A 25592-nucleotide genomic window follows, 5' to 3' on the forward strand; every position below is an offset into this window, starting at 1 on the left:
CCCTTCCAGACCCTCAAGGTGCCCCCTGGATCCCTGAATTTTGTGAAGGTCTATCCAGAAGCCTCCCCATAACTCCTGGATTTTGGGGTGAGGGTCCCCCCAGACCTTTGGGTGCCCCCTGATCCCTAAATTTTGTAGTCAAGGTCTACCCAGACCCCTACACCCTCCCATTTTGGGGTGAGGGTCCCCCAGACCCTTGTGCGTCCCCTTGGATCCCTTTGGAGTGAAAGTCTGTCGAGACCCCCAGACCCTCCCCATTACTCCTGGATTTTGGGTTGAGGGTCCCCCCATACCTTGGGGTGCCCCCTTGAATCTCTGAATTTTGTAGTCAAGATCTACCCAGACCCCCAGACCTGCCCCATTTGGGGTGAGGGTCCCCTCACACCCCTGGGTGCCCCCTTGCATCCCTCAATTTTGTAGTCAAGTTCTACCCAGAACTCTCCCCATAACTCCCGGATTTTGGGGTGAGGGTCCCCCCAGACCCTCGGGGTGCCCCCCCAGGCTCCTGGCACCTCCCTTGATCTCTAATATTTTTGCTCATGGCCCCCCTTGTCCCACCCAGATCTACCTTTGTATTTTGGGGTGAGGGTCCCACCCAGACCCCTCCCAGATATCTGGGTTCCCCTGGACCCCTGAATTTTGGGATGAGGGTCCCACTTAGACCCTTAGAATCCCCCCAGACCCCTAAATTTTGCAGTGAAGTTCTACCCAGACCCTCCCCATAACTCCTGGATTTTGGGGTGAGGGTCCTCCCCAGACCCTTAGATTCCCCACAGACCCCTGAATTTTATAGTGATCTACCCAGACCATCCCCATAATTCCTGGATTTTGGGGTGAGGGTCTCCCCTGTCCCCCTCACATGGGTGGGCACACTGGGGGTCGCTCCCCAGCCCCCCCAGACATCGGGATTGAGGCCAGAAGGATCGGTGGGAGCTGGATTTGGTGTCCAGCCTTCCTCTCCCTCCCCTCCCGGCCCTGTCCCCGGGGTCTCGTGTTTTAAATAAGCTACAAAAACGTAAAATTTAATTTGGTGGGTGGATGGTTGATGATTTATGATTATGGTTTGTATTTTTGTTTGGTTTTTTGGGGAGTAGTTCTGGGGTTAATTCCATGTTTGGGGTTGGTTATGGAGTGATGATGGTTGGTTATTGTTTTTGATATTAGGAAATATAGAGGAAGGTTAATTGAAAGTGTATTGATGACGAGTGATTTGGATAATGTGTTTTTTTAATTCAAATAATTTAATTATTTTAAATCAAATTAATGATTTGATTAAAAAATAATTTAATTATTCAATAAAAAAATAAAAATGTCAAGATTAAAAAAAACCCGCTTAAAACGAAATTTAAATATTAGTTCCTAGTAAATGATAAAATAATTAACATTTTGTCTGGCATGAATGGGTTCCAAGTGCATCAGTACCAAGCTTGCCACGACTTTATCCGTCAAACCGTGACATTCTGGGTGTCCCCTCCTGTCCCTCCCCTGTCCCCTGGGTGTCCCCTCCTGTCCCTCCCCTGTCCCCTGGGTGTCCCCTCCCGTCCCTCCCGTCCTGCCCAGCCCGGCCCAGCCTCGCTCGGAGCTCGGCAGCGGCCGCAGCGATCCCAGCGTGGCCATGAAGGGTCCCCTGAGCGGGGGGATCTTCTCCCGCCACATCAAACGGCACCCCGGGGTGAGTCAGCCTTCCTCCTCGTCCTCCTCATCGTCCTCATCCTCCTCATCGTCCTCATCCTTCCTCCAGGGCCCCTCATCATCTTCATCCTCATCCTCCTCCAGGGCCCCTCATCATCCTCATCGTCATCAGCCTTCCTCCAGGGAACCCTCATCATCATCATCCTCCTCAGCCTTCCTCTAGGGCCCCCTCATCATCATCATCCTCCTCATCCTCCTCCCAGGGAACCCCTCATCCTCCTCAGCCTTCCTCGAGGGCCCCCTCATCATCCTCATCCTCCTCCTCTCAGGGACCCCCCCAGCCCCATTCCTGCTGCTCTGGGACCTTCCTCAGCCTCTTCTTCCTCCCCATTTTCCTCCTTCCAGGGAGCCCCCAGCCCTCTGGAACACGCTGGGAGCTTCTGTTCCTTTTACTGGGATGGACTGGGAGCTTCTGTTTCTTATACTGGGATGGACTGGGAGCTTCTGTTCCTTTTACTGGGATGGACTGGGAGCTTCTATTCCTTATACTGGGAGCTTCTATTCCTGTTACTGGGAAGGACTGGGACACTGTTCCTTTTACTGGGATGGACTGGGACACGCTGGGATCTTCTGATCCTTTTACTGGGATGGACTCTATCCCCTCCTCTCCCCCTCTCCATCCCCTCCCCGTGCCCCCTCGCTCCTCGTCTCCATCCCTTCCCCCCTTCAGGGAAGAACCATAAACCGAGGTTTGCTCTGGCTGGGGTCACTGGGAGCACTGGGAACGCTGGAAATGGGGGGTGCAGCACTGAATCCTCTCTCCCCGCTCCATCCCCTCCATCCCCTCCATCCCCGCTCCATCCCCTCCATCCCCTCCTCTCCATCCCCTCCATCCCCTCCATCCCCTCCTCTCCATCCCCTCCATCCCCTCCTCTCCATCCCCTCCTCTCCTCGGCTCCATCCTCTCCATCCCCTCCTCTCCATCCCCTCCATCCCCTCCATCCCCTCCTCTCCATCCCCTCCATCCCCTCCTCTCCATCCCCTCCATCCCCTCCATCCCCTCCTCTCCATCCTCTCCATCCCCTCCATCCCCTCCATCCCCTCCTCTCTCCCCGCTCTCCCCCTGTCCCCGGTGTCCCGCCCTCAATCGCGGCCGATCCGAGGAGGTTTTGACCTCCCCGAAATCAGCGCGGGGGGGAGCGGAACGAGAGCGGAGCCAGCGCGGGGCCCCGGGGAGGAGCCGCGAAGTGCCGGGAACGGCGGCGCTGCCGCTGCCGCTGCGGCCTCGGATGGCGGAAAATGCCCCCGGAATGCTCCGTGCCTCAGTTTCCCCAAGGGGATCACACCGGGAGGGCAACGGCAGCTCCCGGTTTGGGGTTCCTCACTAGAGGATTTGGGGCTGGGGTCCCGATTTCCAGTATTCCCAGTGCTCCCAGTCAGGGCTGAACCTCGGTTTGTGGCTCCTTCCTGAAGGATTTGGAGCTCAACACCCCATTTCCAGCGTTCCCAGTGCTCCCAGTGCTTCCAGTCAGAGCAAACCCAGTTTATGGTTTTTCCCTGAAGCATTTGGGGCTGAACACTCCATTTCCAGCATTCCCAGTGCTCCCAGTACCCCTGGTCAGAGTGGACTCCTATTTATGGTTCTTCCCCAAAGGATTTGGGGCTGAGAACCCAATTTCCATTCCCAGTGCTCCCAGTGACTCCAGTCAGGGCTGAGCCCCAATTTATGGCTCCTTCCTAAAGGATTTGGGGCTGGGGACCCCATTCCCAGCGCTCCCAGTCAGAGCAAACCCAGTTTATGATTCTTCCATAACGGATTTGAGGCTGAACCCCCCATTTCCAGCGTTCCCAGTGCTCCCAGTCAGAGCAAACCCCTAATTATGGTTCTTCCGTGAAGGATTTGGTCCTGGGGTCCCCATTTTGAGCATTTCCAGTGCTCCCAGTGTTCTCAGTCAGAGCAAACCCCAGTTTATGGTTCTTCCCTGAAAGATTTGGGGCTGAACACCCCATTCCCAGTGCTCCCAGTGCTCCCAGTATGGCCCTGCTCAGGGCTGAGCCTCGATTTGTGGTTCCTCCCTATAAGATTCGGTCTTGGGGACCCCATTTCGAGCATTCCCAGTGCTCCCAGTATGGCCCAGTTCCCGTCCAGCAGTGCCCAAACCAGGCTGGAATGCTGGATGCTGGCACCATCCTTGGCACCACACCTGCACTGGCCACAGGGCACCTCTCACCATCCTGGCACCATCCTGGCACAATGGCACCACCCCTGGCACCATCCCTGGCACCATCCTGGCACAATGGCACCACCCCTGGATCACCCCTGGCACCATCCCTGGCACCGGGAGTTGCCGCAGCTCCCGGAGCCGATCCGGGGCTCTCTCGCCATCTGCTGCCGCCGCCGTCTGGGTAATTAACGCCTGGCAGTAATTAGAGGCAGGACAATTAGAGACTGCCAAGGCGCAGGTGCCAGCGGTGGAGCCCGAGTGGGGTGGATGCGGACAGACAGACGGACGGCACCACAAAAACTGACCCTGGTCAATTTGGGATCTTCTTTGTGCACCCCAAATCCCTCACGGGGACTGGCAGATGCACCCAGACCCCCCCGGATCCCCCCCAGCCCCAAATCCTTTAGGGAGGAGCCACAAACTGGGGCTCAGTCCTGACTGGGAGCACTGGGAATGCTCGAAATGGGGTGTTCAACCCCAAATCCTTCAGGGAAGAACCATAAATAGGAGTTCACTCTGACCAGGAGCACTGGGAGCACTGGGAATGCTGGAAATATGATCCCCAGCCCCAAATCCTCCAGGGACGAGCCACAAACCGAGGCTCAGCCCTGACTGGAGTCACTGGGAGCACTGGGAATGCTGGAAATAGTGTCCCCAACACCAAATCCTTCAGGGAAAAACCATAAACTGGGGTTTGCTCTGACCAGGAGAACTGGGAGCACTGGGAATGGGGTCCCCAGCCCCAAATCCTTCAGGGAGGAGTCACAAACTGGAGTTTGCTCTGACTGGGAGCACTGGGAGCACTGGGAATGGGCTGTTCAGGACCAAATCCTTTAGGGTTTTAGCCTCAAACCGAGGTTTGCTCTGACCAGGGGCACTGGGAATGCTGAAAATGGGATCCCCAGCCCAAAATCCTTCAGGAAGGACCCACAAACTGCAGCTCAGCCCTGACTGGGAGCACTGGGAGCACTGGGAATGCTGGAAATGAGGTGTTCAGCACCAAATCCTTTAGGGAAGATCCATAAACTGGGGTTTGCTCTGACCAGGAGCACTGGGAGCACTGGGAATGGGGGGGTTCAGCCCCAAATCCTTCAGGAAGGACCCACAAACTGCAGCTCAGCCCTGACTGGGAGCACTGGGATTCACTGGGATCACCAGGAATTCCTCCCCCATCTCCTCAGCAGAGCCAGCCCTGGGCAGCCCGAGGCTGAGGGAGCCAATTTCTCATTCCTACCCAATTCCTCTCCACACGAGGCGATTTTTCCTCTCGCCGCTTCCATTCCGTCACTCGGGCTGACAGCTCCAGCTGGAGCTCGGCACTCCTGGGCCACCTCTCCCCAGTAAATCTCGCGGGTGTCAGCTCTGCCTTCGCTCTGCCTGATAAATATTCATTTCATTGGGGCATTTTTCAATTCTCTTTCTCTTTTTTTTTTTTTTTTTTTTATTTTTTTCATTTTTTTTCTGCTTTTTTTTGCAGCTCATTCCTCTCATTGGCTTCATCAGCGTGGGGCTGGGCAGTGCGGTGCTGTACCTGGTGAGGTTGGCATTGTACAGCCCTGATGTCAGGTATGGGTTGGCACAGCTGGGGCACAGCTGGGCACACTTGGGGAACACCTGGGACACACCTGGGCACACCTGGGCACACTTGGGGGTCACCCCACACTGCCAGAGTGGGGGCCAGAGGTGCCCAGAATGAACCTGGTGAGGCTGGCACTGTACAGCCCCAATGTCAGGTGTGGCTGGGCACACCTGGGGGTCACCTGGTGCACAGCTGGGGGTCACCTGGGCACCCCTGAGCACACCTGGGGTACATCTGGGCACACCTGGGCATCCCTGGGCACACTTGGGGGTCACCCCACACTGCCAGAGTGGGGGCCAGAGGTGCCCAGTGGCTGGCACTGCCACAGCCCAAATGTCAGGTATGGCTGGGCACACCTGGGGCACACCTGGGGGTCACCCCACACTCCCAGAGTGGGGAAATGTGGGGCCAGAGCTGCCCAGAATGAACCTGGTGAGGTTGGCACTGCACAGCCCCAATGACAGGTGCAGCTTGGCACACCTGGGGCACACCTGGGGCACACCTGGGGGTCACCGGAGTGAGGAAATGTGGGGCCAGAGGTGCCCAGTGTGGCTGGAACTGCACAGCCCAAATGCCAGGTACACTTTGAGGTGCCCTAGGCACACCTGGGGCACATCTGGGCACACCTGGGGCACACCCCACACCCCCAGAGTGGGCAAATGCGGGGCCAGAGGTGCCCAGGATGAACCTTGTGAGGTTGGCACTGACCAGCCCCAATGCCAGGTATGCTTTGAGGTGCCCTGGGCATATCTGGGGCACACCTGGGGGTCACCCCACACCCCCAGAGCACATCGTGGGGCTCAGCCCATGCTCAGACCCAGCTCCAGGGTGGGAAATCCACACACAAAAAATTCCCAGATGGAAAATTCTGCTCTTGGCAGCAGCAGCAGAACAGGAAGGGGATGGAGAGATGGAAAAAAAGGGGGTGGGAAATGGAAAAAAGGCGGGGGAAGGACGGAAAAGGGGGGCAACAGGAGCTGCTGTCCCCAGGGACCCCTCCCACGGTCCCCCAGCCCCTCAGGGACAGCACAGGACGGGACCAGTTTGGCTCCAAGGAGAACTGGGACGGGACTGGGGGCGCTTTTGGGGGGTCCCATGGGGTGGGGGGCGGTGCTGGTGGGGCTGGGGGCGTTTTGGGGGGGTCTCTCCCCCCAATCCATCCAGGTGTTGATGTCCCCCCCGTGTCACCCCCTCGCAGCTGGGACAGGAAGAACAATCCGGAGCCCTGGAACAAGCTGAGCCCCACAGACCAGTACAAAGTGAGCACTGGGTGGACTGGGAGGGCTGGGAGTGTTGGGGGGGAGGAATTTTTAGGGCATTTTTAGGGTAAAACACTGAGTTTTCCTCATGCTTGTGCTGAAATTTGGGGAGGGGGCATTGAGTGACACCAAGGCCAGGCTGCAGTGACACTGAGGGGACACTTCAGGGTTTTCCAGAGGCAATTTTGGGGGAGGGAGCCATTTTTAGGGCATTTACTTTTAGGGTAAAACTGTGTTTTCTTCAGGAAAGGGAAAGGGGGAACAGCCCTGGGGTAGAACGCCCCAAATATTTGTGCTTAAATTTGGGGAGGGGGCACTGGATAACACTGGGGGGACTGCAGTGACGCTATGGGGACATTTTAGGGTTTCCCAGGTGGCAATGTGGGGGAAGGAGCCACTTTTAGGGTAAAATATTCAGGAAAGGGAAAGGGGGATCAGTCCTGGAGCAGAGACCCCCAAAATGTTTGTGCTCAGATTTGGGGAGGGGGCACCAAGGCCACCAAGGCTGCAGTGACACCGTGGGGACACTTTAGGGTTTCCCAGATGCAATTTTGAGGGGGATTTAGCCACTTTTAGGGCACATTTAGGGTAAAATATTTAGGAAAGGGAAATCAGCCCTGAAGCAGAGACCCCAAAATGTTTGTGCTCAGATTTGGGGAAGGGGCACCAAGGCCACCAAGACCCCAAGGCTGCAGTGACACTGGGGGGACACTTCAGGGTTTCCCAGAGGCCATTTTGGGGTAAGGGAGCAATTTTTAGGGCACTTTTAGGGTAAAACACTGAGTTTTCTTCAGGAAAGGGAAAGGGGGATGGATCATCCCTGGAGCAGAGACCTCCCCCCCCCCCCAAATACTCAAATTTGGGGAGGGGGCACTGAGTGACACCTGTACAGGCTGCAGTGACACCGGGGGGACACTTTAGGGTTTCCCAGGAGGTTGGCAGTGTGTGGGGTGAGGGGGATTCAGCCACTTTTAGGGCACTTTTAAGGTAAAACATGGGAGTTTTCCTCATGTTTGTGCTCGAATTTGGGGAGGGGGCACTGGGTGACACCAAGGCCAGGCTGCAGAGACTCTGGGGGGTCCGTGTGACACTGGGGTGCTGCAGTGACCCCCCTGACCCCCTCTCTCCCGCAGTTTCTGGCAGTTTCCACCGACTACAAGAACCTCAAGAAGGAGCGGCCGAGCTTCTGAGGCAGCGCTGGGACCGGCTGGGCTGCAGGAGGAGCCCCACAAAGACCCCACAAAAGGCCCCCAAAACCCCCCCCCCCCAAAATCCCCAAAGCCCCCCCAAGCTCCCAAAACCCCCCAGAGCCCCCCAAAGCTTCCTCAGTCCCCCCAAACCCCGAGGTCCTGTCCCCCACCCGCAATAAAGCCCAGCCCTGGGGGTGCCCCCTCACCCTCAGCTCCTGCACTGAACCGAGCACGGGGATGAATTGTGGGGTGGGGGGCAGCAAAGGGGGGGTCCTTTGGGGTTTCCCAAATCCTGGGAGCAGCAAATTGGATCCTTTAGGGTTCCCAGAGTTTGGGGGCAGCAAACTGGATCTTTTATGGTTTTGCAGGACCTGAGGTGGGAGAGCACGGGGTCCTTTGCGTTTTCCCAGAATCTAGGAGCAGCAAACCGGATCCTTTGGGGTTTCCCAAAGTGGGGGCAGTAAACGGAATCCTTTATGGTTTCCCAGAGCCCAGGGGCACCAAACTGGATCCTTCAGGGTTTCCCAAAACTTGGGGGGACAGCACTGGATCCTTTATGGAAGTTAGGGGCAGCAGACTTGATTTTTTATGGTTTTCCAGAGCCTGGGGTGGATGGGGGGACATCACCGGATCCTTTATGGTTTCCCAGAGTTTGGGGGCAGCAAATTGGATCCTTTGGGGTTTCTCAGAGCCTGGGAAGGGACAGCAAACTGGGTCCTTTAGGGTTTCCCAAAACCTGGAAGGGAGCAGCAAATTGGATCCTTTAGGGTTTCCCGGACTTTGGGGGCAGCAACCTGAATCCTTTAGGGTTTCCCAGAACTTAGGGACAGCACTGGATCCTTTAGGGTTTCCCAGAACTTAGGGACAGCACTGGATCCTTCGGGGTTTCCCAAAGCCTGAGAGCAGCAAACTGCATCATTTAGGGTTTCCCCCAAAATCTTGAAGCGGGGACAGCACTGGATCCTTTAGGGTTTCCCAGAACCTGGGGGGACAGAACTGGTTCCTTTATGGTTTCCCAGAGTTTGGGGACAGCAAACTGGATCTTTTAGGGTTTCCCAGTTCCTTGGAGCAGCAAACTGGATCTTTTATGGTTTCCCAGAACTGAGAGGGGATAGCACTGGCTCCTTGGGCGTTTCCCAGAACCTGGGAGCAGCAAACTGGATCCTTTGAGGTTTTCCAGAGCTTCGGGTCAGCAAATTGGATCATTTAGGGTTTTCCAGAGGGGGGGAAGCAGAAAATGGGATCCTTCATGGAATCACGGGGCCTGGGGGAGCCTGGGAGCAGCAAATTGGATCCTTTATGGTTTCCCAGAACTTGGGGACAGCTTTGGATCCTTCGGGGTTTCCCAAAACCTGGGTGGGAAGCAAACTGAATCCTTTATGATTTTCCAGAGCCTGGGGTGGGAAGGGGCAGCGAACTGGATCCTTTAGGGTTTCCCAGTTCCTAGGAGCAGCAAATTGAATCTTTTATGGTTTCCCAGAACTGAGAGGGGATAGCACTGGCTCCTTTGAGGTTTCCCAGAACCTGGGAGCAGCAAACTGGATCCTTTAGGGTTTCCCAGTTCCTAGGAGCAGCTAACTGAATCTTTTATGGTTTCCCAGAACTTGGAGGCAGCAAACTGGATCTTTTAGGTTTTCCCAGAGCCTTGGGGGGACATCTCCGGATGTTTTCTGTTTTCCCAGAGCCTGAGCACGGGGGTGTTTGTGTGACCCCCCCGGGGGACGCTCACAGCCCTGGCAGCAGCACAAACCCCGCAAAGCCCCCGAGCCCCCGGGGCCGGTTCCGCTCCCACGGCCCGGGGTCCCCTCGCGGCCCCTCTGGGGAGGGAAAGGGATGGGAGGGGAGGGGGGTCAGAGAGACACGGGGGGGACGGGCGGGACCCGCGGGGGGGCGTGACACGGGACAGAGCCCGGGACACGGGACAGACACGGGACAGAGCCCGGGACACGGGACAGAGCCGGGATAGAGCCCGGGACACGGGACAGACACGGGACAGAGACCAGGACACGGGACAGACACGGGACAGACACGGGACAGAGCCCGAGACACGGGACAGAGCCGGGATAGAGCCCGGGACACGGGACAGACACGGGACAGAGACCAGGACACGGGACAAAGCCCGGACAGAACCGGGACAGAGCCCGGGACACGGGACAGACACGGGATATGGGACAGACACGGGATAGAGCCCGGGACACGGGACAGAACCGGGATAGAGCCCGGGACATGGGACAGACATGGGGAGGGACGGGCGGGACCCTCTGGGGGACGTGACACGGGACAGAGCCCGGAACACGGGACAGACACGGGACAGAGCCGGGACAGAGCCTGGGACACGGGACAGAACCGGGACACGGGACAGAGCCGGGACAGGGGACATAGCCCGTGACAGAGCCCAGACAGCCGGGACAGGGGACAGAACCCAGTTGGACAACAGGAAAAGGGGAAGGGAGGGATCCCAGGCTGTCCCCCCACTGTACCCCAAATGTTCCAAGGCTCAGCATCACCCCCTGCCCTCAGGATGGGGAAACTGAGGCACCAGAGCCTCGCTGAGGGGTTCTATGGACCCCTCCCCAACATCCCCCTGCCCTCAGAGCCCACGGGGGCAGCACCAGCATGAGGAAACTGAGGCACGAGAGCCTGAGGGACCCCTCCCCAACATCCAGCACGGCCCAAACACCTCCAAATCTCTGCCCCCACTTTTATTAGCGACCCCTCCCCATAGAAAAGTGCAAGGTGAGGCTGCAGCAAGCAGTGCCCCCCATCCAAATGCAGGATTTGGGGGGGTCTCTGTCCCCTAACACTGAGAGTGGGATGGGTGCCCAAGGACACGGCACACAAAGGTGACAACGGGGGACAAGAGGACAGGCAGGGGTGGCTCTGAGGGTCTCAGTGCCCCCTCCCCAGCGCCCCCAGGCTGGCAGCAGGGCCGTGCCCCCCTCAGTGGTCGCTGAGGGCGGGCATGGAGGTCTCAACAGGACCCTGGTGGCTCCTGGCACTTGGGGGACCCTTCCCCAATACCCAGCACAGCTCCAAATCTCTGCCCCCACTTTTATTAGCGACCCCTCCCCATAGAAAAGTGCAAGATGAGGCTGCAGCAAGCAGTGCCCCCCACCCAAATGCAGGACTTGGGGGGGGTCTCTGTACTCTAACACTGACAGAAGGATGCGTCCCCATCCCAGGGATGCAGCACCCAAGGGTGACAATGAGGGACAAGAGGACAGGCAGGGGTGGCTCTGAGGGTCTCGGTGCCCCCTCCCCAGCGTCCCTAGGCTGGCAGCAGGGCCGTGCCCCCTCAGTGGTCGCTGAAGCCGGGCATGGGGAAGGCACGGGCGAAGGTCTCCACGCGCTGGCGCAGCTCCTGCAGGCGCTGCTGCGTCGCCGCGTCCTGGAGCAGGAAATTCCTGAAATCCTGGAGCTTACCTGGCGTGGGGAGGGCACAGGTGAGCACCAGGGCAGATCCAGACATGCCACAGGTACCCACAGCATGGCTGGCATCGGGGTGGGGTGAGGGGATGGGGGGGAAATGGGAGAAATGGGGAAAATGGGGGGAAAGAAATGGGGGGGAAGAAATGGGGGGGGAAGAAATGGAAAGAAATGGGGGGAAATAAATGGGGGGGAAGGAATGGGGGGAAAGGAATAGGGGGAAAATGGGGGGGAAATGGAGGGGAAATAGGAGGAAAACGAGGAAAAACTGGGGGGAAATTGGGGGAAATGGGGGGAAACAAATGGGGGCAAAAAATGGGGGGAAAGAAATAGAAGGAAATGGGGGGAAATAAATGGGGGAAATAAATTGGGGGAAATAAATTGGGGGAAATGAAGAGAAATGGGGTGGAAATGGGGAAAAATTGGGGGAAATGGGAGGAAATAAATGGGGGAAATGGGGGGAAATAAGTGGGGGAAATAAATGGGGGAAAATAAATGGGGGAAATAAATGGGGGGAAATTGGGAGAAACTGGGGGAAATTGGGGGGAAATGGGGAGAATAGGAAGGAATGGGGATAAATGGGGAAAACGGGGGGGAAATTGGGGGAAAATTGAGGGGAAATGGGGGGTAATTGGATGAATGGGGGAAATGGAGGGAAACTGGGGGGGAAATGGCTCACTGGTTTTGCTCTTGACATCCAAGGCCAGGGCGATGCCCTCATCAATGAACTCCACGACCTTCTGGAAATCCTCCTCACGGAACTGGCGGGAGGTCAGGGCAGGAGCACCTGGGGACAGCGGGGACATCAGGGACAGAGCCCATCAGGGACAGCAGCACTGCAGGGGCACCAGCCCCACAAGGGGCTCCCTCAGTCCCAGACCCCCATGGAGGTCCCTCAGTCACAGATCCTCACGGAGGTCACTGAACCCCAGACCCCCAAGAATCTCCCTCATTCCCAGCCCCCCAAGAAGCTCCTGCCCCCAGACCCCTCACTGGGGCTCCCCAAATTTGAGGACCAAGATGTCCCAAATTCTTCTCCCCACAAGATCCTGCCCCCTTTCCCACCCAAACCCATCCCCAAATTCCCACCCAGACAAGGGAGAAGCATCAGGGGTGAGGCCCCCCAAGAAGCTCCCAGGCCCCAAACCCCTCACTGGGGCTCCCCAAATTTGGGACCAAGAGGTCCAAGAGGTCCCCAGATTCTCCTCCCCCTGAGTCCCTGCCCCTTTCCCACCCAAACCCACCCCCAAATTCCCACTCAGAGAGGGCAGAACCACCTGGGCAGGGTGGGGCTCCCTCATTTCCAGCCCCACAAGAGGATCCCTCATTCCCAGCCCCACAAGAAGCTCCCTGGCCCCAAACCCTTCACTGCACCTCCCCAAGGGCTCCCCAAATTCTCCCCATGAAGACCAGCCCCTTCCCCACCCAAACCCACCCCCAAATTCCCACTCAGAGAGGGCAGAACCAGCAGGGATTAAGCCCCCCAGGCCCCCCAAGGGGTTTCCTCATTCCCAGCCCCACAAGCAGCTCCCAGGCCCCCAAACCCCTCACTGCACCTCCCAAAGGGCTCCCCAAATTCTCCCCCTGAGTCCCTGCCCCCTTTCCCACCCAAACCTACCCCCAAATTCCCACTCAGAGAGGGGCGAGGCAGTGGGGCTGCTGTGGGGTGAGGCCCCCCAGGCCCCTGGGCAGGGTGGGGCTCCTTCATTCCCAGCTCCCCAAGGGGTTTCCTTATTCCCAGCTCCCCAGGCAGCTCCGTGGCCCCCAAACCCCTCACCGCACCTCCCCAAGGGCTCCCCAAATTCTCCCCCTGAGTCCCTGCCCCCCTTTCCCACCCAAATCCACCCCCAAATTCCCCCTCAGAGAGGGCAGAAGCAGCAGGGCAGGGTCTGTCCCTCACCCAGGCGCAGCCCCCCAGGGGTCAGGGCACTCCTGTCCCCTGGGCACGTGTTCTTGTTGGCCGTGATGGACACGAGCTCCAGCACCCGCTCTGCCCGCGCCCCGTCCATGCCCTTGGGCCGCAGGTCCACCAGCACCAGGTGGTTGTCGGTGCCCCCTGGGGAGGGAAGAGAGGGGTGAGGGGTCACGCACGTCTTTTCATGAAAATCCTTTCTTAGGATTTAGTTCTTCCTGAGAAGCTGAGAGGCCTCAGGAACAAAATGTAAGCAATGGTTATCTGCTGCTGTGGGATGCAACAGGGGGAGCTGTGATTGGTCTCGTGTGGATGTTTGGAATTAGTGACCAGTCACGGCAGAGCTGGTTCTCTCTCTCTGTCCGAGCCACAGACCTTTATTTTCATTCCTTTCTATTCTCAGCTTAGCTAGCATTCTGAGATGAAACTTTTCCTTCTATTCTTTTACTATAGTTTTAATGTAATATAATATATATCATAAAATAATAGATCAAGCCTTCTGAAACATGGAGTCAGATCTACGTCTCTTCCCTCATCCAAAGACTCCTGTGACCACTGTCACAGCGAGGGGTCCCTGAGCGCCCCCAGACCCCTCTGCAGGGCCTGGTGTGCGCTGGTGGTTCTGGCTCAGCCTCACTTCTCTGCCCCCCAGTCCTCCTGCTGGCCTGAGACTGGGCAGAGCCACTCGGCCCCACCATGGCTCAGCCTTGTCCCCAGCCATGGGTCACTCTTGTCCCCAGCCATGGCTCAGCCTTGTCCCCAGCCATGGCTCAGCCTTGTCCCCAGCCATGGGTCACTCTTGTCCCCCACCATGGCTCACCCCTCCCTGACCCCAAAAACAGCAGGACTGGAGCACCAGAGTGTCCCTTGTCCCCAAAACTGTGGGGTCAGAGCATTACCTGACACCAGGGTATACCTTGTCCCCACCATGGCTCATCCCTCCTTGTCCCCAAAACCAGCAGGACAGAGCCTCACCTGACACCAGGGTGTACCGTGACCCCAAAACTGACACCAGGGTGTCCCTTGTCCCCACCACAGCTCACCTCTACTTGTCCCCAAAACCAGCAGGACTGGAGCACCAGGACTGGAGCACCTTGTCCCCAAAACTGACACCAAGGTGTACCCTGTCCCCAAAACTGTGGGGTGAGAGCATCACCTGACACCTGGGTGTATCTCATCCCCACTATGGCTCCTCCCTCTTTGACCCCAAAAACAGCAGGACTGGAGCACCAGGGTGTACCTTGACCCCAAAACTGACACCAGGGTGTACCTGGTCCCCAAAACTGTGGGGTCAGAGCCTCACCTGACCCCAGGGTGCACCAGCAGGACAGACAGACAGCCAGACTCACCTGACACCAGGGTGTATCTGGGACAGACAGACAGACTCACCTGACACCAGGGTGTATCTGGGACAGACAGACAGACAGACAGACAGACAGACTCACCTGACACCAGGGTGTACCTGGGATGGACAGACAGACAGACACACAGACAGACTCACCTGACCCCAGGGTGTATCTGGGACAGACAGACAGACAGACACACAGACAGACAGACTCACCTGACCCCAGGGTGTATCTGGGACAGACAGACAGACAGACAGACAGACAGACTCACCTGACCCCAGGGTGTATCTGGGACAGACAGACAGACAGACACACAGACAGACTCACCTGACCCCAGGGTGTATCTGGGACAGACAGACAGACAGACAGACAGACTCACCTGACACCAGGGTGTATCTGGGACAGACAGACAGACACACAGACAGACAGACTCACCTGACACCAGGGTGTACCTGGGATGGACAGACAGACAGACAGACAGACAGACTCACCTGACCCCAGGGTGTATCTGGGACAGACAGACAGACAGACAGACAGACAGACAGACTCACCTGACACCAGGGTGTATCTGGGACAGACAGACAGACAGACAGACAGACGGACAGACAGACTCACCTGACACCAGGGTGTATCTGGGACAGACAGACAGACAGACAGACAGACAGACTCACCTGACCCCAGGGTGTATCTGGGACAGACAGACAGACAGACAGACAGACAGACTCACCTGACCCCAGGGTGTATCTGGGACAGACAGACAGACAGACAGACAGACAGACTCACCTGACCCCAGGGTGTATCTGGGACAGACAGACAGACACACAGACAGACAGACTCACCTGACACCAGGGTGTACCTGGGATGGACAGACAGACAGACAGACAGACAGACTCACCTGACCCCAGGGTGTATCTGGGACAGACAGACAGACAGACAGACAGACAGACAGACTCACCTGACACCAGGGTGTATCTGGGACAGACAGACAGACAGACAGACAGACGGACAGACAGACTCACCTGACACCAGGGTGTACCCTCTCTGCAGCAGTGCCTGTGCCATGGCCTTGGCGTTCCTCAGCACCTGCTGGCAGTACTGCCTGAAGGCCGGGGAGCTGGCCTGGGGACAGGGACACCGTCACCATGGGGGGACCTCAAAACCCCAACAGAACAGGGGACACCACTGGCGTGGGGACACCCCAATAGGACAGGGGACACCCCATAGCACAGGGGACACCCCAATAGGACAGGGGACACCCCTACAGGATAGGGGGGACACCCCAACACCCCATAGGACAGGAGACACCCCATCAGCATGGGGACACCCAATAGCACAGGGGGACACAGGGGGCACACCCCATAGCACAGGGGACACCCCAACACCCCATCAGCATGGGGGACACCCCATAGCACAGGAGAAACCTCATAGCACAGGGGGACACCCCATAGCACTGGGGACACCCCATAGACACCCCAACACCCCACAGCACATGCGGGACCACCCCACAGCACAGGTGACACCCCATAGCACAGGGAACACCCCAACACCCCATCAGACCAGGGGACACCCCATAGCACTGGGGACACCCCATACCACAGGGGACACCCCAACACCCCAGGGGGGACACCCCATAGCACAAGGGGGGCACATGGGACACCCCACAGCACGGGGGGACACACAGGACACCCCATAGCACAAGGGGGACACCCCAATACTCCATAGCACAGGGGGGACACCCCATCAGGACAGGGGGACACCCCAACACCCCATCGTGGGGGGGGACACCCCATCAGCCTGGGGACACCCCACAGCACAGGGGGGACACCCCATCAGGGCAGGGGGGTCAGCCCATAGCACAGGGCGACACCCCATAGAAGAGAGGGGACACCCCATAACTACAGGGGACACCCCACAGCACAGGGGACACCCCAACAGGACAGGGGGGGCACAGGACAGCCTACAGCAGAGCGGGGACACCCCAACACCCCACCCCACGGCACAAGGGGCACACAGGACACCCCCTCCCCAGCCCAGACCTGCTTGAGGGCCACGGCCACGGCAGCGATGGCGTGGTTGTGGGGTCCCCCCTGCAGCGAGGGGAACACGGAGAAGTTGATCCTGTCCTCCAGGTCGTAGAGCGTCTCCTTGCCCGTCTTCTTGTCCACGGAGCGCACGCCCTTGCGGTAGAAGATCAGCCCTGACCTGGTGGCAAGGGGACACTGTCACCTCCGCTGCCTGGGGGGACATTCTGGGGGCTCCTTCATTCCCAGACCACCAAGGGGCTCACAGGATCCCAAACCCCCATGGGGGTCCCTCAGTCGCAGCCCCCCAGAGGGGGTCCTTGGGTCCCAGCCCCTCACTGGGGCTCTTTCATTCCCAGCCCCCCAAAGAGCTCACAGGGTCTCAGCCCCACAAGGGGGTCCCTGGGTCCCAGCCCCCCAAGGGGCTCCTTCAGTCCCAGCCCCATAAGGGGGCCCCTCATTCCCAGCCCCCAAAGGGCTCACAGCCCCCCAAGAAGCTCCTTCATTCCCCACCCCCAAGGGGGATCCCACATTCCCAGCCCCCCAAGGGACTCCCTGAGCCCCAGCCCCCCAAAGGGGTTCCCTCATTCCCAGCCCCACAAGGAGCTCATGGGGTCCCAGCCCCACAAAGGGCTCCCTGAGCCCCAGACCCCCATGGTGGTCCCTGAATCTCTGCCCCCCAAGGGGGTCCCTGAGTCCCTGACCCCCAAGGGGGTCACAGGGTCCCAGCCTGGGGCATTTTGGGGTCCCCTTAGGGTGCACCCGGGGCTCCCTGGGGCTCTTTGGGGTCCCAGCCCCCCAAGAAGGTCCCTCATTCCCAGCCCCTCACTGAGGCTCTTTCATTCCCAGCCCCCCAAGGGGGTCCCTCATTGCCAGCCCCACAAGAGGCTCACAGGGTCCCAGCCTGAGGCACTTTGGGGTCCCCTTGGGGTGCAGCTGGGGCTCCCTGGGGTCCCAGATCCCCAAGGGGCTCCCTCATTCCCAACCCCTCAAGAAGCTCCTGGGATCCCAGCCCTTCAAGGGGCTCACAGGGTCCCAGACCCCCAAAAAGCTCCCAGAGTCCCAGCCCCCCAAGGGGGTCCTTCAGTCCCAGCCCCCCAAGGGGGTCACAGGGTCCCAGCCTGGAGCACCTTGGGGTCCCCTTGGGGTGCACCTGGAGCTCCCTGGGGCTCTTTGGGGTCTCAGCCCCCCAAGGGGCTCCCTGAATCCCCCAGTCCCAGCTCCCCAAGGGGCTCCTTCAGTCCCGGCCCCTCAGGGGCTCCCTGAATCCCTGAGTCCCCCAAGGGGGTCCCTCATTCCCAGCCCCCCAAGGGGCTCATAGGTCCCAGACCCACAAGGGGGTCCCTCATTCCCAGCCCCCCAAATGGCTCCTTCAGTCCCAGCCCCCCATGACGCTCCTCAATTCCCATGGTGGTCCCTCATTCCCAGCCCCAAAGGGGCTCCCTGAATCCCTCATTCCCAGCCCCCCGAGGATCTCCCTGATTCCCAGCCCCCCAAGGGGCTCTCAGGGTCCCACCCCCTCCCATGGGGGTCCCGGGGGTCCCACCTGGCCCCCCGCAGCGTCTTGTGCGTGGTGCTGGTGACGACGTCCGCGTGCTCGAAGGGGGACGGGATCACCTTGGCGGCCACCAGCCCGCTGATGTGGGCCATGTCTGCCAGCAGGTAGGCCTTGACCTCGTCACACACCTGGGGGGGACACCCACGGGGGTCACCTGCTGTCCCCAGAGACCCCTAGGACCTCCCAGGACCCCCAGAGCCCCCCAGGACCCCCCCTTATCCTCCTGATGCGGGTGTAGTTGATGAGGTGGGGGACCTACCTGGGGACACCCACCGGGGTCACCCACCTGGGGACACCCTGGGGACACCCACCAGGGTCACCTGCTGTCCCCAGAGCCCTCCTGAGTCCCCCAGGACCCCCAGAGCCCCCCAGAGCCCCCCTGATGCAGGCATAGTCAATGAAGTGGGGGACACCCACCTGTGACACCCACCGGGGTCACCCACCTGGGGACACCCTGGGGACACTGACCAGGGACACCCACGGGGGTCACCTGCTGTCCCCAGAGCCCCCAGGACCCCCCCTCACCCTCCTGATGTGGGTGCAGTCGATGAGGCGGGAGACACCCACCAGGGACACCCATTGGGGACACTCACCTGGGGACACCCACCAGGGTCACCTGCTGTCCCCAAAGCCCCCCTGAGCCCCCCAGGACCCTCCTGAGCCCCACAGGACCCTCCTGAGACCCCCAGAGCCCCCCCAGGACCCCTCCTCACCCTCCTGATGCGGGCGTAGTCGATGAGGCGGGCGTAGGCGCTGGTGCCCGCGATGATCAGGCGGGGACGGAACAGACGCGCCGTCACCTCCAGCTGGGCATAGTCAATGAGGCCTGTGGTGGGCTGGGACGGACAGACGGACGGACAGACAGGTCAGACGGACGAGGGAGGGACAGACAGGTCAGAGAGACCAGGGATGGACAGGTCAGTCAGTCCAAGGACAGACAGACAGACAGGTCAGACAGACAGGTCAGTCAGCCCAGGGATGGACAGACAGGTCAGACAGACCAGGGAGGGACAGACGGGTCAGTCAGAGCCCAAGGACAGACAGACACATTGGTCAGTCAGTTCTGGGATACACAGACAGACAGACAGACAGACAGGTCAGTCAGTACAGCGACAGACAGACACACACATTGGTCAGTCAAGGAACAGGCAAACAGGTCAGTCAGTGAAGGGATGGACAGACAGACAGATTGGTCAGTCCAAGGACAGACAGAGAGGTCAGTCAGTCCATGGACAGACAGAGAGGTCAGTCAGTCCATGGACAGACAAACAGACAGACAGATCAGTCAGCCCAAGGACAGACAGACAGGTCAGTCAGCCCAGGGAGAGACAGACAGGTTAGTCAGTCCGGGGATGGACAGACATACAGACAGGTCAGTCAGCCCAGGGACAGACAGACAGACAGACAGGTCACCCTGGTGACACCCTGGGCTCCCCCCAGCCCCTCCCTGCCCCCAGCTCACATCCAGCTTGTAGGGCATGGACTCGAAGAAGATGGAGGTGGCCGAGATCCGCTTGGTGTCCGTCATGTAACCGTGGGTGAGGCTGGGAAGGGAATGGGGATAAAATAAATGGAGGGGAAAAAAAATAAAATTGGGGATAAAATCATGGGATAAAATGGGGATAACATGGGGAAAAATGCGGATGAAATGGGGATAATGTGGGGAAAAAATGGGGGGGAAATGCAGAAAAATGGGGGGAAATGGGGGGAAAATGGGGGGAAAATAATGGGATATTCAGGGCAGTTGGAAAGAAAGGCTGGGCCTGGGAAAATATTAGGGTAGGCCCTGGGAAGATGTTCCCTCAATTCCCAACTCCCCCCAATTCCCCAGTTCCCCAATTCCCAGCTCCCCATGTACATCCCAATTCCCCCAATTTCTAATTCCCCTATCCCCAAACCCCCAATCCCCAAACCCCCAATCCTCAATTCCCCAATCCCCCATTCCCCCAATTCCCAACTCCCAATCCCCAAACCCCCCAGTTCCTACACACTGGCCCCCATCGGGCAGGTCCAATTCCCCAATTCCCAATCCCCAAATCCCCAGTTCTCAATTTCCCCAATTCCCCATTCTCAATTCCCCCAATTGCCAGTTCCCCATGTACTGGTCCTACATCCCAATTCCCCCAATTCCCCAATCCCCCAATCCTCAATCCCCCAATTCCCAATCCCCCACATACTGGCCCCCATTGGGCAGGTCCATTCCCCCAGTTCCCGAATCCCCCAATCCCCAATTCCCAATCCCCCAACTCCCAATCCTCAATCCCCCCAAACCCAAAACCCCCCAATTCCCTACGCACTGGCCCCCATTGGGCAAGTCCACTTCCCCAAACCCCAAATCCCAATCCTCCAACCCCAAAACCCCCCAAATCCCCCCTTACTGTCCCCCGTCGGGCAGGTCCAGCCCCATCAGGCGCTCGTGGGGCTGCAGCAGGGCCGTGTAGGCCGCCAGGTTGGCCGGGGAGCCCGAGTAGGGCTGGACATTGACGCCCCAGCGTGCAGGGTCCAGGTCAAATGCCTCCAGAGCCCTCTGCTCGCACAGCAGCTCGATCTGGTCCACCACCTCGGCACCCCCGTAGTACCTGGGGACAGCACAGGGTCACCATTGCCACCCTGACCCCATGGGAGTGATCTGATCCATAGGACCACCTTGGCACCACCATAGTGCCTGGGGACAGGACAGGGACACCAGGGGTCACCAAGGGGTCCCCAGTGCCATTCTGACCCCATAGGAGTGACCTGATCCATGGGACCACCTTGGCATCCCCATAGTGCCTGGGGACACCACAGGGTCACCAGGGCCACCCTGACCCCATGGGAGTGACCCTGATTCACCACCTCGGCAACCCCATAGTACCTGGGGACACCAGGGGGTCACCAGGGGTCCCCAGCGCCATTCTGACCCTATAGGAGTGATCTGATCCATCACCTCGGCACCCCCATGGTACCTGGGGTCACCAGGGGGTCCCCAGTGCCAGCCCCAGCCCCATAGGAGTGACCTGATCCATGGGACCACCTTGGCACCACCATAGTACCTGGGGACAGCACAGGGTCACCAGCGCCAGCCTCACCCCATAGGAGTGACTTGATCCATCACCCTGGCTCCCCCATAGTGCCTGGGGACAGCACAGGGACACCAGGGGTCACCAGGGCCACCCTGACCCCATTGGAGTGACCTGATCCACCACGTCGGCACCCCCATAGTGCCTGGGGACAGCACAGGGACACCAGGGGGTCACCAGGGGGTCCCCAGTGCCGCCCTGACGCTATAGGAGTGACCTGATCCACCACCTCAGCACCCCCGTGGTACATGGGGACACCAGGGGGTCACCAGGGGGTCCCCACTTGTTGCGTTGTGATTTCAGGGTTTACCTCAGAACCTCGGGTCCCTCCCCTGATCATTCCCTGCCAGGTGTGTCAGACACCTCTCCTTTCCCCTCCCAGCACTGTCTGTCAGTCCTGGCATTCCAGAATTGGCAGATTCAAAGGATGGCCTCTACCCCTGGAGGACATTGGGCCATCCAGGTGTCCTTTGTCCCTTTGTCCCTCCCCTCCTGTACCTGGCTGGTGGCTCCCTGCCCCTTCCCTCCCCTCTCCCCGGGGTTAAAGGAACAGCAACCACGGGGTCGGGGAGTTCTGTTGGAGCTGTTGCTGCATTCAGAGTGGGCCGGAATAAAGCTCTGGATCCAAACCCTCCATCAGAACCGACTCCTTTTCTTCATCATCAACTTAAAGCTTCTCCACCATAGTAAACCTGAGCTCCTGCACGCCTGGACTCGTCTCCAAGGGCTCAGCTGCAGCATCTAGCCAGCCAAAAGTGCTTTTGGGGTGAAATCACCACAGTTGCTGCCTTTTGGTTCAGCACCAAGGGCCAGACAAGCTCAGGCACGCCCTGTCCAGCAATATTGGTAATATTGCAATACCCACTGCCAGCCTGACCCCACAGGAGTGATCTGATCCACCACCTTGGCACCCCCATAGTTCCTGGGGACACCAGGGGGTCACTGTGATATTTTCTGGAAACTCCTCTTTGCCCAAGGTGGATCTGTTGAGGCCTCTTAATAAATCCCCATTTATTCCTTAGCTCTGTTCTAGGGCAGCCCACACAAGGCATCACCAGGAGCCCCCAGCCCATCCCTGGGTGTCTCCTGAACCCCAGTGCCCCCCAAGCCCACCCCCCACTTTACCTCTTCCCAGGATACCCCTCTGAGTATTTGTTGTTCAGGCAGGAGCCCAGGGCCTCCAGAGCTGCCCGGCTGCAGAAATTCTGGGGGGGGAAAAATGGATGGGAATTAGAGCAGGCAAACCCCCAAAAACAGGGGGTACCCCAAGTATGAGCCCACCCTATGGGCAGGGACCAAGGCTGGAGACTTTGGGATGGACAGGGGGGACACACAACACCAGGATGGGGGTGAGCAGGAGGATGGGATGGAATTGAGACCCCCAGGGATGATGGAGGGTGGAGGAAGGGGCACACAGGGGGCACTGGGACCCTCCCAGTGGGGACAGGGATGGGAATCAGAGCAGCCAAACCCCAAAAACAGGGGGTACCCCAAGCCTGAGCCCACCCTGTGGAGGGACCAAGGCTGGTGGTGGTGGCTGTCACAGCCCTGAGGACTTTGGGATGGACAGGGGGGTCGGGGGGGACACACAACACCAGGATGGAGGTCCTGGTGATCAGCCAGGGGTGAGGAGGAGGATGGGATGGAACTGGGACCCCCAGGGATGATGGAGGTCGGGGAAGGGGCACACAGGGGGAGAACAGGGGCACCAGGATCCCCCCAGTGGGGACTGGGACAGGGATGGGAATCAGAGCAGCCAAACCCCCCTAAACAGGAGGTACCCCAGGCCCAACCCCACCCCTTCCCAACCCCCCAACCCCACCCCAACCCTTCCCAATCCCCCAAAATCCCAACCCCACCCCTTCCCAACCCCCCCAAGTCCCACCTTCACCCCTTCCCAAGCCTCCAAAACCAAACCAAACCAAACCCAACCCAAACCCTTCCCAACCCCTCCAGCCCCAACCCCATCCCTGCCCAAGCCCCCCAAACCTGACCCCACCCCTCCCCACGCCCCCAGCCCCACCTCGGACGCGATGAGCTCCAGTCCCCGGCACTGCCGATCCTTCTCCTTCTGCAGGAGGCTCCAGAGCTCGGGGTCGCTCTGGGCCAGGCTCTCCTGGCCCGTCCAGCCCGGGCAGTGCCCGGGGGCAGCGGCGGCGGCGGCTCCGTGCTGTGCCCGCAGGGTGCCCGTGCCCAGCCGGGACCCCCAGCGCTGCAGGGTCTGCAAATGGGGAGGGGGACACGGTGAGAGACCCCTTGGGACCCCCGGGGCTGCAGGGTCTGAAAATGGGGAGGGGGACAAGGTGTGAGACCCCCTGGAGCCCCCCAGAATGGAAATGGGGAGGGGGACACAAGGTGTGAGACCCCCTGGGACCCCCAGCCCTGCACGGAAATGGGGAGGGGGACAAGGTGTGACCCACTCGGGCCCCCCAGTGCTGCAGGGTCTGAAAATGGGAATGGGGAGGGGGCACATGGGGCAGATGGGGACCCCAAGGAACCCATGGGGGCACGGGGACCCCCCCAGGCTCCACACAGGGTGCATGGGGACCCCAAGGGGCACATAGGGACCACAGGGACCCTACAAGGCCCATGGGAACCCCAAGGAGCCCATGGGGACCCCAATGACACTTTGGGGCACATGGGGACCCCCCTAAGATCCACACAGGGTGCATGGGGACCCCAAGGGGCACACAAGGACCACAAGGACCCCAGGGGGCACATGGGGACCCCCACAGGCTCCACACAAGGTGCATGGGGACCCCAAGGAGTCCACGAGGACCCCAAGGACCCTACAGGGACCCCAAGGACCCCACAGGGTGCATGGGGACCCCCCAAGCTCCACACAGGGCACTAGGGGGACCCCAGGGGGCACATGGGGACCCCAAGGACCCCACAAGGCACATGGGGAACCCCCTCTCGTTGTGCCGGTGGGGGGATCCCCCCCCCGGTGCCCCCCGGTGCTCGGGACCCCCCCTTGTTGTGGATCCCCCCGTGCCCACCCGCGGTGCCCCCGGTTCCCGGGTGATGTAACCGCGGCCGCCCCATTGCATCACCCGCGGGGCCGCGGGCACCGGGCAGGGGCCAAGGCCGGGGGTGGCGGGGCCGGGACCGGCCCCGGGGACTTTGGGACCGACACAAAGTCCGTGAGGGAGCGGGGGGGGGACCGGGCCGGGTTATGGGGGGGCAGCACACGGTACCGGGATGAGGGTCCCGGTACCGGGATGGGGGGGGGGTCCCGTTACCGGGATGGGGGTCCCGGTGCTCAGAGGGGAGGAAGAGGAGCGGGATGGAATTGAGACCCCTCCGGAACGAAGGGGGACACTGAGGGGGAACGGGGGTACCGCGACAACCCCCGCCGGTAACGGGGAGCGGGACCCCCCCACACCGGGGACTGGGACCCCTGTGAGCACCGGGAGCCATCGGGAATGGGACCTGTTTGGGGTCTGGGCTGCCCGTGCACCGGGAGCCCCCGGTGCGTGTCCCCCAACCGTGTACCGGATACCGGGACTGTCCCGCCGAGTACCGGGACCCCTGTGAGCACCGGGAGCCACCGGGAACGGGACCCAGGACCCGTTTGGGGTCCGGGACACTCCCTCCGGTCACCGGGACTTTCTGTGCAGCGGGAGCCACCGGGGGATGCGGGAACCGGGGATCCGAACCGGGAACCGGGGATCCTATCCCGGGGATCCTTCCCGGGAACTGGGGTTCATTACTGGGGATCCTCACCGGGGATCCTTACCGGGAACCGGGGATCATTATCGGGAACCCTTACCGGGAACCGGGGATCATTACCGGGGATTATTACCGAGATCCTTACCGGGAACCGGGGATCCTTACCGGGAACTGGGGATCCTTACCGGGATCCTTACCGGGAACTGGGGATCGTCACTCGGGACCATTACCGTGAACCCTTACCGGGGATCTTTACCGGGAACCCTTACCGGGAACCAGGGATTCTTACCGGGGATCATTACCGGGATCCATCCCGGTAACCGGACCCCCCCCCGCACCCCGGCCCGGTCCCGTTCCCGTTCTCACCGTGCCCAGCCGGAGCGGCCACATCTCGCCCAGCGCCGCACGTGGGTCCGGCCGGGTCCCGGTTCCCGGTCCCGGTCCCGGTCCCGGCCCCCTCCTGGCCCCGCCCCCACGCGCGCGCTGCCGGGAGGGCGGAGCCACCGGGGCCGCGGGGGCCGACGGGAAAGGGGAGGGGAGAGACCTCCCCCACCCCCCCAAAACCGGGGTCAGCCCGGTACCTGCACCCCCACCCCCGAATTTTGGGGTCCCCCATCTTTGCACTCCCCCAATCCCCAATTTTGGGGTCCCTGCTCCTCCATCCCAAATTTTGGGGTCCCTATCCCTAATTTTGGGGTCCCTGCACCCCCATC

General features: G+C 60.0%; 2 protein-coding genes across 4 annotated transcripts; one reads left to right on the forward strand and one right to left on the reverse strand.

Moving 5' to 3' along the window:
• The first annotated feature begins 1600 nt into the window (after positions 1-1600).
• NDUFA4L2 (NDUFA4 mitochondrial complex associated like 2) lies at positions 1601-7897 on the forward strand. Its single transcript, XM_054294196.1, has 4 exons — positions 1601-1672; positions 5335-5423; positions 6635-6695; positions 7829-7897. The coding sequence occupies exons 1-4, from the start codon at positions 1616-1618 to the stop codon at positions 7883-7885; spliced, it is 264 nt and encodes an 87-aa protein (XP_054150171.1). The 5' UTR covers positions 1601-1615; the 3' UTR covers positions 7886-7897.
• Positions 7898-11105: 3208 nt separating this feature from the next.
• SHMT2 (serine hydroxymethyltransferase 2) lies at positions 11106-25344 on the reverse strand. Of its 3 annotated transcripts, none has more exons than XM_054294174.1 (13): positions 25246-25344; positions 23231-23428; positions 22333-22412; positions 20527-20727; positions 19611-19692; positions 18862-18984; positions 18137-18276; positions 16606-16771; positions 15606-15688; positions 14573-14589; positions 13212-13367; positions 11991-12098; positions 11106-11308 (listed from the first exon to the last, which is right to left on the reverse strand). In XM_054294174.1, exons 1-13 carry the CDS (start codon positions 25267-25269, stop codon positions 11181-11183), a joined length of 1506 nt encoding a protein of 501 aa, XP_054150149.1. In that variant the 5' UTR covers positions 25270-25344; the 3' UTR covers positions 11106-11180. The 3 variants fall into 3 exon arrangements, with proteins under 3 accessions (XP_054150149.1, XP_054150150.1, XP_054150146.1); XM_054294175.1 differs by lacking the exon at positions 14573-14589 and adding an exon at positions 14949-14965; XM_054294171.1 differs by lacking the exon at positions 14573-14589 and having other exon boundaries at positions 15589-15688.
• Between the last annotated feature and the right edge of the window lie 248 nt (positions 25345-25592).

Source organism: Melozone crissalis, unplaced genomic scaffold (genome assembly GCF_028551555.1).
Source record: "Melozone crissalis strain CALT ecotype California unplaced genomic scaffold, PUWL_Pcris_2 ptg000222l_1, whole genome shotgun sequence".
Taxonomy (NCBI): domain Eukaryota; kingdom Metazoa; phylum Chordata; class Aves; order Passeriformes; family Passerellidae; genus Melozone; species Melozone crissalis.